At 38.8% G+C, this 14,152-nt stretch overlaps 1 protein-coding gene across 1 annotated transcript in view; it reads right to left on the bottom strand.

The window, feature by feature from the left end:
* The window catches only part of vsnl1a (visinin-like 1a), a 52,080-nt gene that overhangs the window by 2,306 nt on the left and 35,622 nt on the right, over nt 1-14,152 (bottom strand). Inside the window, exon 3 of the mRNA XM_038308554.1 lies at nt 1,792-2,007. Within this exon, the coding sequence (XP_038164482.1) occupies nt 1,792-2,007 (216 nt within the window). The remainder of the gene's footprint in view (nt 1-1,791; nt 2,008-14,152) is intronic.

Raw genomic sequence — 14,152 nt, 5'->3', positions numbered from 1 at the left:
CTCGCCCGTAAACAGCTGGATTATAGGCACCAGCAGCCCTCACGACCACAGCTAGGATAACGCGTGACAGAAAATTGATGATTGTAGATGGTTCAAGGCTTAGTCTCTAGAAAATCCTGTGTTTGTGCCTGACTTAATGAAATGATGAAAAATAATAATGCTGCAGATACATTCAAAACAATTTAAGTTTCGTGGAAAAATTAAATGTATTTTTTTTTCTTCAGAAAGTGAAACTTTATGTATTGGATGGATTCATTAAACATAGTAAATATTCCAAGCCTTTATTTCTTTTAATTTTGCTAATTTTGTCTTACAGGTCATAATCCAAAACTAAATGTCTGAAGAAATGTTTCATAAAATAGATTTAAATAAATGATTGAGGATTGATTTTTCCTTTATGCTTCCACTCAACTTTCTATAAATATTGCTGTATCTTTAGCTTTCCCCTTCTGCCCTCCTTGTTGAGGGAGTCACTTTATTCTGGACATGAAAGAACAAGCTGGAGTCATTAAGGCTGAATTTGAATTCATGGGCTGCGTCCTCAGAAGGCCAGATTCGTAGGCCGATTACGTCATAGCGCTGCGCTGAGATCTGGTTGGATTCCAAGACTCTTCACTATGCGGCCTACAAATGCGTCCTTCTCTTTGCCTGATTTAAAGGACAGGTCCGGTGTATCCTATCTCGCCTTGGGTATCCCAGGATTCATTGCGAGACCAAGGAAGCCTCCTGCTCCATGATCAGAGGAAAATGGTACTTGGCGCTAAACAGTGGTGAATATTGGAAGTTCAGTTTAATATAATACAAGTAAGTGAATAGTTCATTCTGAAATGAATGAAAATAATTTTTTTAAATGGTTAGTGAGTCAGATATGTGGCGAGTAATATTTGATTTATCTAAAGGATTTTATCTGTGTAAATGGGTTTGGCTGTAATTTAAGGACAGATTCTAATATATCTGCAGGATGGGGACTTAAATCTGATAGGATTTTTATTTTTCATTTGCTATTTTACACAATATGCTTAACTAAGTATTTTTTGTTGTTGAATATGAGATTTTGCAGATATATTTTTTATACATATACTGTTTAGATTAACTTATATCTTTCTACCCCTTTCGTATTATTACACTGGCTTTTATTTGTTCACGCTCCCAGTGGTTGTCACCTTTATTCCACTCTTTATTCTCATGAGTGCAGTCTTTGTTCAGAATTTACTCTTCTGGTCTCCTTATTTTCACAAACTTTAAAGGATCCAGTCCAGATGGACCGAGTCCTTGGATGATGCAGCCCATGAATTCGAATTCCACCATTTTTCATAAACAGATATTTTTGGCTCTGTTTCCAATCTCAGAAATGGAGCGCCATCATGTGGTCGATGAAAGGCTGTAGTTTGGAAATGCCTGTGGAGAATAGTTGATATCTTTTTGCAACAACACATGTCCACACAGTATGGATCTGATCAGCAATCCACTGATAGCCTCCTCAGGAGTTTGTGTCTCATAAAGCTAAATGATCACAACATCCTCATCAAAGAAAACAATCAATATGAACAGAATCTGATAAAAGATTTCCTGAGTCTTTGCCTCATATTAAACAAAGCTGCTTATTGCTTTTAACTTCCTGTAGCAGTGAGCTGCAGGCTGACGTTCCCAGTGCATAAACAGGATGTGGATGTTCAGCTTTCTGGTTCAGTTTCCTCCATCGCACCGCCGCTGATTTAAAAAGGGTTGTATGTTTAAGAAAAAAATCAATAAACAATACTTTCTGTTGTGCAATAGTTTTAGTACGGATACCTCAATGATCTCCAGCATCTCCACCCGCGTTATTTTGCCGTCTCCGTCCAGGTCATACATGTTGAAGGCCCAGTTGAGCTTCTGCTCGAAGCTGCCCCGTGATGTGATGGACAAGGCGCAGATGAACTCTCTGAAGTCGATGGTGCCGTCACCGTTCTTGTCGAAGGTCCTGAAGGCATGTTGGGCGAACTTAGATGCATCGCCGTAAGGGAAGAACTGGTGGAAAAAGAGATTAAGACACATTGAATCGATTACTTCCTCTTTCACACATTAGCATGAAAATATTCTGCAGAATACGGTGCATGCATGTGTTGAATGGCACACTATGCTCTATAACAGCAAAGTTGGTTCATGAAGGTGAGTTTACATCACAGTGGGGTCTATATTGATCTCTGAGGGTAAATGTGTCTTTCCTTTCCCATAAGCCTTTGATTCGGATGTCAGACACGCAGCAATCTCCTGACAAATCAGACTCCAGACTGAAAGCAGCTCTTCTATATTTATACAGTAAAACTTTGATTTCATTTGATGATGATCAGCTTGTTTTATAAATCAAGACAGAGAAAATCGTCCTCTTTGTTCTGATGTTGGTGTAATCGATGCACGTCAGCACCGTGAACCTCAGAGGTTAATACTTTAGCTGGGCTCAGCTCATCATCGGCTGCTAACTACAAACGCTGTGAAGCTGAGCCATTCATTACACACAACCTCCTGCCCGACCGCTCCATTAAAAAGTCAATGATCTAACCGAGCCTGCTACAGAGGGCTGATGCAAATAAATCAAGGTCAAGAGGTATAGCCTGTATTAAAGAAAAAAACTGAACAAACTGGTAGAGAAGAAACTTAACCTGGAAACCACTCAGGTATAGTTTTTATTATTATTAAGAAACACCATTAATGTTGGACTACTTCTGTCAAATCCATTCAGGGAAGGAATGACATTAAGCAAAACCTTTGCAGCTGATTGGATGAAACTACAGCTAGAGCCCGCCTACCAAAGTTTGGGTTTAGCCAATCCCAGTAAGAAATACCAATTTCTGAAAATAAATTATATTAAATATATTAGAATAAAAAACATATATACTTTATATATATATATATATATATATATATATATATATATATATATATATATATATATATATATATATATATATATATATATATATATATATATATATATATATATATATATATATATATATATAATATATACATAATAATAATAAAAAAGCAGCAGATGCCATGAGAAACCACAGCGACTCATGCTTTGAAAGCTAAAGCAGCCGCTACGCATTCACTTTCCAGCGTTAGTCTTTGTTTCAGCAGCTCTTAGTTTCCTCACCGCTAAATGTCCCTTAAACCATAAAACAATGTCAATGTTTTTTGGGTGGGAGTGGTAGGAAGGTGACTAATGCAGTTGGATGTTACATGCTTATTACATTATAGCCCCATGTTTGGGTGAAAACAATCCCCTCCCTCAGACACACTACATGCTTCCATGTGTCAAACTTCTGTAGTCAAGAGCAGGAGATAAAGCCTTTGACCTGTTGCTGTAAACTTTAGATCGGCTCGCTGAAAGAAAACCATTAAAATCTTAGGTTAAAGATTTCTTATCACCACTTGGGTTATAAGAAATCAACCTTTATGTTTTTTTTTACTGTATTTCTGGTAAATAAAACTAAAGATGGTACAAAAACTAACTGAAGCAGCGCCAGTTACAAGGTTAAAACTAGCATGTCTGTTAAAAAGCTGACTATCTTCTCCACCTATAGACTGATAGCAAAAAATTAATAAACTAACTGTTACTTTTAATGAAAGGCAAAATGATCATAACTTGCACAAAATGCGCAATATGCTTAAAAACAATTAATCTCAAAGATAAATTTTTGTCCGAATGTTATACGTTTTGCAGCTACTGGTTTTTTTTCTTCTCATAACTAAAAGTATAAATTTGAAATATATCGGTTACTATCCTAAAATCACTATTAGCAGCCTCATCAACACATTTTCACTCTTCAGATCAGCGCTGCCACATCCCCACTGTTACTGAAACAGTTCTACACTATAGATGGCTTTGAAAATTTGGTCCAAAAGGTCCTTCCATTTCATAGCTCTACATGGGTGTTTGTTTTTTCTCACACAGTAGATGCAAAGGAGGATTAGAAATAGGAACAATGATATGTAATTGACTGAAATAGCAACTTAGGCGACACTAAATTCAAGATTGCTCCGTGGGAATGTAAGCCAGTGTAAGCAAAGCTTCAACAAAGGCAGGACAGTTTTAAACAGCAACATAGTGTACAGCAACATTGCATGAGGCATTTTGCCTGATCAGCAACAAGACAACAAAAGAGCATCTTTTATTGCATAATTTCAGAAAAGTTATTTTAAGGCACTAAAGAAAAAAAAGAACATTAAAGCTTGGAGTGTCACTCTAAAACTTTTAATTTCCGATACGATACCAAGATTGCAATACCGATACCGATATTAACCTGATGCAATATCAGCAAGAACCATTCATACTTTTATTGCTTATTTCATATTTCCAGTACCATTTCCAATACCAAAGAAAACATGACTCATTTCTTATTCACCAAAGAGTTAGATACATTTAAACAATCAGCTAGAAGCAAAGTGTTTCAATGAGATTTTAGAAGGTAGGCTGATATATTCTGATTTTTTGTCTGATATGGATCAATTTCCAATGTCATTATCGGATCGGGGCAGCCCTCATTAAACCAACACTTTTCACAGACGTAATTATGACAAAAAAAGGAAAATTGCTTGTCATTCAGTTAAAATAAACAATCATTAGCTCCTGTTAATAATTGCCATATCCAGCAGCTCATAGCAGGTCTGTCCATCTTTTACATAATCTAACACAACTTTTTAGTTTTAAGGAACATAATTAACTGTTTTCAACCCATAAAAATCTAAATTGATTATTCCCCGATAAACACATTCAGATGACTTTTTAAAAAAAATCCTTGTGTTTGCTATTCCTTCCTTGTCCAAAATCCTGAAAGGAGAGGAAAGAGGAGAGAGACACAGAGGAGAGACTCAGTAGCTGATGAGTTTCTATAATTTATTTCAATCTCACTGAAATTCAACCAAACACAATAATCACTTGGTGGGTAAGTTGTTTTAAACTTTTTTCTTACTATGTGGTAGTCATCATTAAAATGAAAGAATTAATCACTACATATAGAAGATGATCTTAAACAGATAAGGACACAGACACTATGTAATTCCTAATGCTTAAGGAGTCAAATGGCGTGTCCATCTCTTCCCCTCAAACTGACAACTGCAGCATTGACAGATTGTCTGATGTCACACCAGGCGGTGTGAGGGGAGACATGGCACCCTAGGAGAGAAGTTTGGAGGATTGGAGATAAATAACCGAAAACAGTCAGAAGAAGGGAAGAAGACGAGCGTGAAGGGCCCAGACAGTTTCCATCAGTTACAAAGCCACTCATCTGCAGAGATTCCTACCACTGCAGATGGGCGAATTATCCATTCTGCAGCAAACCGATCAGACTGCAGCAAGAAGCTAAGGGATGATGGGAAGGAAATGCAGGGAAGGGAATGATGGATGGGGGTGATGATGAGAGACAGGGGGGTGGGAGAAACAGAGAAAGGAGCAAACTAAAAAGAATGAATGTGATTGAGAAAGTATTAGAAGCAGCTCCAGGAGTAATCTGTTTGCTCTAACTAGAATAAACTAAACATCAAACAAAAAAAAAACTCTTCGGGAGTGAATAGGCCGTAACACGTTACTCGACTCAGTAACGTGAGTTACCCTCAGTTCATTTACCCCGGCCAAGAGAAGCAGGGGAAAGCAAATGGATCGACAAGACAACTGAGGGGGAAAGGAGAGGGAAAGATGAAAGAGAGTCGAGGCAGGAGAGACGGATCAGAGGGGGACACTAGATGGCAGAATTCCCCTTCAACCGTCTAAAATGGTGCAGTGGACTAAACAGCCAGGGACTTTATGTCATTAACATTTCCAGAAAGTTTCTGTCCTCTGCTCATCTGGCCTCCTATTTGTCCTATTTCATGGCTGGATAATACGGTTGTTTGGATCGGGCCATCAAAGGACAGGCTAAATGCCAGGCTGCTTCTGTCCACTCTGGAGGGGAACAGGACTGCCAGAGACAGGGGGGGTGTGGTAATGGCTAATGTCACTCAGCGTGCTTGTGTGTTTCACTGAGGGAGGTGCGAAGCGTGTTCTGTCAAACAACTATTTGCTATAACATCTAACCTCCACACACTCACAGCCCAAAACATGCAGCAGTTAATTGGAACATTAGTTTGTATAATCAGCCGGCAGGCCAGCACTGGAGCTGATCAAAAACCTCAAAGGGGATGGAGGAAGAGGAGCAGGAGGAGAAGAAGCTAAATATTACAAAGCCTGTTCCAAGCTTTACTCCCCAACAGCCTAAAACCTGTACTTCAACATGGCAACAATCGACTTTGTGATGATTCACAACTTATCAGCATAAGGCCAATTTTCAAGCCCCCCTCAATAGATTTTCTTCCAAATCTGCATCTGAAAGTTGAACTTAAGACTTGAGCTGACTTCACGCAGCTTAAAGGCTTCAGGGGATGAATGTGTGGGTTGTGATCTAAGCGAAGCGGGCATATTTTCCACTCAAGATATGCTGCTTCAGTTTGGGAACTATGTGTAACAGGATTACTGTTATCTAAGAACCAAAAGATCTATTAGCGACTCTGAAAGCGAGGAGTTATTTTCAGACTCTTTTTGGCTCCAACTCTCAATTAGGCTTATTTATAGACAACTTTCCCCCAGCTTACACACCAGACCGAATAGAGCACTTAGCGTTTCTTGCTCTTTTTAAGGTCCCTGTATAGTTCTCATGACTGCTAAGAAAAACTGGATTAAAAGGAAATGAAAATCAGCTCCATGTCATACAGCCCTAATGATGGATGTAGATTTTCATAGATGTTTTATTTTTTTGACAAGCGAGCAAAAATAAATACTTCATCTAAGTGAGCTTCCCTCGTCCTCTGAAGTGCTTCAATCTAACTTAGAGTATGAAAACCATCATGGTCGCCCTAATAAGATGGACAGATAAAATAACAGTTGGGATAAAATCAAGGATGTAGCAAAGGCAGTGGATCAGCACCCTATCGTCATGATTTTGGCGCTGATAAATGGCTTAATAACTCAATCCATTCACCTGTCCAATTCTGCCCGGTTTCTAATCATTGCTCATCTGATCCACCTGCTCCTGCCTCTATTTAAGGCGCTTGCATCCAGTCATCAGTGCCAGATCATTGCTGTTCTCTTGGACGGAGAGATCTTTTTATATATATATACATATATATATGCAAAATTAGGAATATAACATATATTAAATGTTAATAAATAAAGAAAGGAGAAAAATAACTAAATAAATGCTTTTGTTGTTATTTTACCTGACAAAATCAGTTGGAGAGAGGCTTAAAAAAACTGCAAGACCCACCTACACACTAACAAATGAACAGGATGACCTTAGATGAGATCATCCATGCAGTCAGTGTCCTATAGAGTCTTTTCTGGAACGCTGCCATATCACTTCCATGCTTGTTTGAGATTTGGACTCCCTGATTGAGGCTATATTTTGTCCCTGTCCAAGTCGTTCCACCTGCTGGCTCCATGTGACATCATGAGTTTCTGCATGCACATTGTATGCCCTCTCTCTCCTCTGTCTTCCTAAACAAAATGGAAAGCTCAATATCTTTTTCTTGACCTATAATTGGTTCAAGGGGAGGAGGCCCGATAAAAGGGGTTTTCTACTACAAACCCTTTAAAGACTAAAAGAATGGAAATGTAGTGCAATGGGAGATTTAAAATCCTTTATTAGGGTAGTAATGACCATGACCTTTTTCATATTTGGACACATTGCAAACCGAGACTTTTATGTATTTTATTGAGATACCATGTAGAAATTTAACACTAAGTGGCACAAAAGTAAAGTGGAAGGAAAATAAGCACAGTGTCAGCTTCTTTATTAAATAATGTGCTGAGCATTACTATTCAATTCTCTAGAAACAACACTTGATTGATTGTTTTTCTGAAATTACATCTGTGGCTGTTTTGGAATTATGTCTATCAGCGTTGCTAATCCAAAGACAGATTTTTTTCCTCATTCTTTGTAAATATCTGAATGCGTAAGTGAACATTCATTTTCAAGGCTTACCCCCATTCTCAATTGCATTTAAGTCTGGGCTTTGACAAGGCCATTGTAGCACACAAAGTTTGCCACTGAATTCTAGCTTTGGCTGCATGTTCAGGAGGTAAACCTCAGCCCCAGGCTCATCGTCCATCTTTTTATTAATTAACGAGCCTCATGGGAATTGTATTTAAATGTCAAATCATTCTGGCTTAAACATGTATATAAACGTACTCTGTATGAGATGATATTGTTTCAAAATTTAGAAAATTTCTATTAAAAAAAATCCTTTCTTAAAATTTGTGGTTTTTTTTCCTTATCTTATGCAGGCAAGTTTCTTATACGTCAGCCTGAACACCAAAATTCAACCAATCATATATCAACGATCATCTGTCAATCAAATTTCTTTGGTCATAGGATCTTGTTTCACATGTCGCAGCTAATATACGCAACGGTTGAAATAAGAATCCTTCCTTTCCCATTGAGTTCCGTCCCAGTGTTCACTGGGATGGACGTCTGTGTCTTCAGCAGGCATAGAGCTAACAGAACTGGCAGCATTGCGAGGCAAGGGCTCAAACATGTACGGCTGTAAGCCTTCTACACCAAACCAAGCTTCTGCCGCCCTGGCGTCCTCTTCCACAACATCTTCGTCCCCACTTTCCACCTCTAAATAAAAGATGTATGACGGAGGAGACTCATCCACGACCTCCAACACTAAACTCTCCTCCTCTTGCATGTTTCCACTGTCCACAGCGTTCCTTGACAGTGTCGATTCTAAGTGCTACTTGGTCCCACTGGAATTTCTCATTGGGAACCTACTAGCACCAAGTTGCTAACTGGTTAGCAAGATGCTTCCGAGAAACTGGCTACAACCAAATTTGATTGCGAACCTTCCGCCACAACAATCCCGCCCCCTTGATAATCGACCAATCAGATTCACTTTATTCATTTGTGTAAAGTCGGGCACCACTCGGGAGAATTCAGAAATGCAACGGCTGGAACAGCTGTTTCCCTACGACTTTAAGGAGGATTGTATCAGTTTTCCTCCAAAAAATAGTTGTCAGGCAAGTTTTTATTTGAACAATTACATTCTTCTTGGCACTTGTGCATCAAAGTCAGATTAGTTGAGCGAACAAAGTGTGTTGGAAATTATAAGACACTTCCTAACCGCCTTGGCCTCATCTAGACCCACAGCGTATAGCGCAGACCACGCTCAAAACTGAGCATTGATCCAAAATGTCTACGTCGAGCTCAGTGCGAGACACTGCTGCGGGGAGTATCACCAGCCCGTTAGAAACCCTGCCTTTTTCCAATAACAAAGAAAACTCAGCCATTAATCCCAATTACTATAGACCTGCTACCCTGACATCATGTTGGTCCACCTGAGCAGGCAAACAATCAGCTATCAAGACCCCTGCAGTTTGCCAGAGGAATAATTCCCACAACATCTCCAGTAAAACCGGGAGCACTTAGCAGAGGTGATACACCACTGTTTCTTTTTATTGGCCATGTGTTCAGTTATAATAATGTAGGAGCAGTCTTAACCAACAAGAGTCACACAAAAATACCACAATATGTGAATACAGTATCTGATAATAAGCCTCATTAAACTAAAGTTCCTCTCCTCTAGTGGAACATTATGCTGCTCCCCCACTTTGATATCAGCGCTGGGATTTCTGTGATGAACAGGTCCTGTTTTGTCATGTCTAAAATCATGACTATGTTTCTAAAGACATTTTATCTGGAAAAGGCTTCACCACCACCTTGTCAAATATGGCATCCCTTCCACATAGGTCATCTCTTCTCTTAATATTGACAAACATGTCATGATTCTGCCCTTTTTGGACTTCTGTTCAAGTTTCTTTTCAAGTTTTTAGTGAGACTTTGATTTATGTCATTATGTGTATTCTGTTATATTTAAGTATCTTTGTGTTTTTTGAGTTACTCTCTCTTGCCCCCTTGTGGTTAATTCCAGTTCCTGAGGGCCGGTATCCTGCAACTTTTAGATGTGCCTTTGGTTCAACACACCTGACTGAAATAATTAGGTGATTAAAAGGACTCTGGAGGAACTGACTGCATACAAAGGAGGTTACTCAGCCATTTGATTCAGTTGTGTTGGACCAAAGGTGGATCTAAGGCTACGTTTACACAGCATGCCATGATGCTCAATTCCGATTTTTTTTTTATCCGATTTTTTTTTTTGCGTTGCCGTTCACATTTCCAAATATGTGCGTCTTATGCAAGTGTGCTCAGTGTTAACGGAAGTAAACATGGATGGTAGTGCTGGAGAACATCTAGTGATCTTTCCCAACCTTAAAAAACTAAATCTTTCCAAGATGGTTAAACATAAATAATATTCTCCGCATTATTGTGCAACATTGCTGTTGTTTTTCTGGCCACTTCTACGTAGCAAGAAGCAGAAAAGTGACCACTGTCGGGTATTAATGACAGATGGATGTGACCTGGCTGTCGCATTTGAAAAGATCAGATTCCTATCGGATTCAGGATCACATAGCCAAGCGGCCAGGAACTGGAATTGCCGAAACCTGCCTTAACTCCTTCTAGTTACTTATGTCAACACCTGCTCCCTATCAGCTAATTAGTCCTCCCATTGTTTCTGTTTCCCATATATACACCTCCTGGATCCTCTTCATTCTATGGGTTTATTCTTCCCTAGTGTCTCTTGTTTTTTTTTGTTTTTTTTTGGCTCTTGAGTTTCCTTCTTGAACAGTTCGGGGCTATTTTTACTTTTCTTTATTAGATTTTGCAAAATATCATCCCTGCCTCTTCCACTCTGCATTTGAGTCCACAACTACATCAACAAACACTGAAAAACAGGCCTTTTTTCATTTATTTCTTTTTTTAAAGTAATTTACTTATCCGAAACAGAAAAAGGAAATTTCATTCATTTAAAGAAAGTGTTGCTCCTTTTAAACTAAATCTACTTGTTACTTTAACCTTAGTTATTGTATTTTAAAACAAAAATCAATCAGCCAGTTGGTTTTTTTGTTTTGTTTCCTAACACCCATTTATAAATGGAAAATCAAATGACCAAGATATCAACTGAACTTTGAGTATAAACAAGTTTTTTCCATTTGAATCTAAAACTATGTATCCTTCGATTTCATATGTGTGACTTTATTTTGATTTCCACTCAAAGTTAAAATAGATGAAGGATTTTTCAGGGTATAACATGTCAATGTGTTCAATGTTCTTCTACAACAAAAAGCAGCTACAGGTTGGATGTTACTGAAGACTTGCTTCCTGTCTTCTTCATATTTCCACCGTGGAGGAAACAGCTTTGTAAATAAAGCCTTATGTTTCATGCATCCTTTTTGCTAATATCTTCAGATGAAATGCAGTCTGTCTGCAGACATCACTATCGTCCTTGCATGACAGGACGAGCTGTTTGTGCATATGGATGTTTAAAATGCTTCGTCAAAAGCACTCCATAGATACTGCTTTATTAAGCAGAATGAAGGGACATGAATGTGTGTGTGTGTGTGTTTGTGTGTGTGTGTGGGGGGTTATAATCCATCGCTGGGACACGTTTACAGTGTCTGTCTGCGTCAGCTCTTACATAAACCCGCAATGATGAGCCAAAAAGCGACAGAAACTGAGCCAGCGCAAATCTGTAGCCCCGACTGCCTCCCAGCCTGCAGGGTCTGAACAGAAAATGCACTCACACTCACACTAAATCCCCTTTGCCCTGCAAAATACGTTTCTAATCATCCTCTTGTTACTTTCAGCTGGGTTTCTGCTGTGATGTGATTATCAGCAAAGCTTAACAACTAAGCTCTTCTTTGTCCATGAGAATAATTTTGTTGATAGAGGTGGTGTATTGTTTTTAAACAACGTAATTCTGCATCATAAAATCATATCTCTAAACCATCAATCAGAAAACATAATAAGGACACAGCATGTGGTTTGTACTCAGTTATCCCAGTCAGGTCTTAACCTATTACCACTCAGTCCATTATGGTTTCAAGCTGTAGGTAATTTCTGAACATGCAAATACCGCTTTACTGCCCACTTAATGAGAGGAGCTCAAGCTAATTTGTACAAGATGCACTAAAGGAGACACACAGGGTTTTGTTCTGTTTATCCTGAAGGTCTTAAAGTTGTTTTATGTTAGGAAATATAGACATCTACTGTTGTCCGCAGTCTGGAGACAGCATAGGTCCTACCTGTTCCTGTAGTGATATTAGAGAGCTATGGGGGTGAAACTTGTTTCATTATTGTTGCAAGCAAAGAATTTTTTGGTAAAATTAAATTAAAAAAATACATTTTTGAAACTTTGAAAAACTTCATAGTCAAAAAAAGGGTTTTAAGAGTAAATATTTTCTCAGATTTTTTAAATTTTCTCCCAGATGATTTTATTTTCTCAAATTTTGTATAGATTTTATTTTCAGCACATTTTTTTATGGATTGAGGTTCACGAATTGCATTCTTTATAACGATCACATGGGGTTTACTTCTGGGGTCGGGCTTTTCTCTAGAGCTAGGAGCAAAAACACATTTCTGCCTGTCTGGGTGGAAGCTAGTAACAAGCGTTTTAATTGGTCAAGAGCGAGCGCATAAGCGTCGTTAGACCTTTTTAAGGGTGGCTTCAGTCACCCTTTCTTTGGCATTAGCCACCCTATAATTATTTTGCGATTTAAAAAAAAAATATATTTTTTTTCTGTATTTATTTTTTCCTCATATTTTCCCAAAACAAATGCAGTAAAGCACCGAATAAAAGCCATAAAGAAGACAAGTTAATCTGAACAATCATAGGCGTAACTTCCTTAAGGACTGGTGTGGACATGTCCCCACCAATATTTTGTAGACGTATTTTGCTTTCGGTGCTGTGTATATCTGATTAAAACCCCATTCATGCCGCTCCTCAGAAAGAAAATAAAAAAAGTTCTCCCCGCTGCTCACCCTCCACAAACCCCGACAAAAAAAACTCAGAAAAAAGAATCTGTTGCCTCTCGCTTTCTCCCCATCACCCCCCTCCAACCTCTCCACATAACATTTGAATTAAAGATATCCGCGGGTGACGGGTCGGGTTCGGTCGTCATCCTAACGGGTTCGGGCGGGTGCGGGTTGGTAAAACTCGACCCATGCAGGTCTCTAGGCTACACTACATTCAGTATCGTTGCCATAGAAACAGACAACAGCGCCAATATATCAGAATTATACTAAAACACACGCAAATAATTTCCCACATAAAAAACAGGACTTTCAGTCCATTACAGTTTTCCGTTTTTAGAGGGTTGTTTATTTTGCGTTTATTAAGTGATGGCTGTGGTATATTAGCTTTCACTGCTATAAGCTTTCGCAGCAGTGATTGATTAATTTAAACAGCTGCTCTACTGATGGTCTATCGGAGTTGGTGTTTAGGTTGAACATAAAGAACACCTTTTATTTTAAGCTTCTTGTAGCTACTGTTTTAATTCCGGCTTTACTTAAAACTTTTTCCTGACTTTGATAGTGTTGCCATTCAGTAGCAAGCACTGCGCCCCTTTTTCTTTTATATGTACACGTACATTTAAGATTTAGCGTGTTATGTTGACAACTCATGAGCAAGCTGCTTTTTGCAATCTAGCAGGAAGGTAAGGATAGGATCTTGCAGGTGTGACGTCACTCTGCAGGGGGTCCAAAGATAAAAGATTTAAACAATTTTTGCATTGGAATTTCAGATTTAAGGGAGTTAGAAAGTTCACTTAGTAAAAGTGCAAATAATAAATCTGATTAGCGATTCCTTTTAAGCTGGTTGAACATACTGCGACAGACTGGTGACCTGTCCAGGGTGATCCCACCTCTCACCCAGAACGTGGCTAGAGATATGCACCAGCACCTCCTGATCCCACTGAGGGATAAGGTTAAAGAAAATGGATGGTTGAACATAGTCCGCTCTCCCAGATTCTATCAAATCAGTATTGATACCCTCAGGGGCGGATTTAGGAAATTTGGGGACCTAGGCAAAGACAGGCAGGGGGCCCCCTGAGAAGAAAACCCATAAAACAGCCCCATTCTACAGATAGAGAAATGTTAATAGAATAGACATCCATTATTTGTTCTAGGTTTTGTCCCTCTCTTCTTGTCCCTTTTTCCTCTCTATTTATCAGCGTTCTGATGGCATTTTAGCCAAAGGATTTTTATCAAAAACATAATTAATGTGCACAAATAAGGATTAG

The sequence above is a fragment of the Cyprinodon tularosa genome, unplaced genomic scaffold, assembly GCF_016077235.1.
Source record: "Cyprinodon tularosa strain WSP-4 unplaced genomic scaffold, ASM1607723v1 ctg64, whole genome shotgun sequence".
Classification (NCBI taxonomy): Eukaryota; Metazoa; Chordata; class Actinopteri; order Cyprinodontiformes; family Cyprinodontidae; genus Cyprinodon; species Cyprinodon tularosa.
This window is presented reverse-complemented; position numbering and strand designations above follow the sequence as displayed.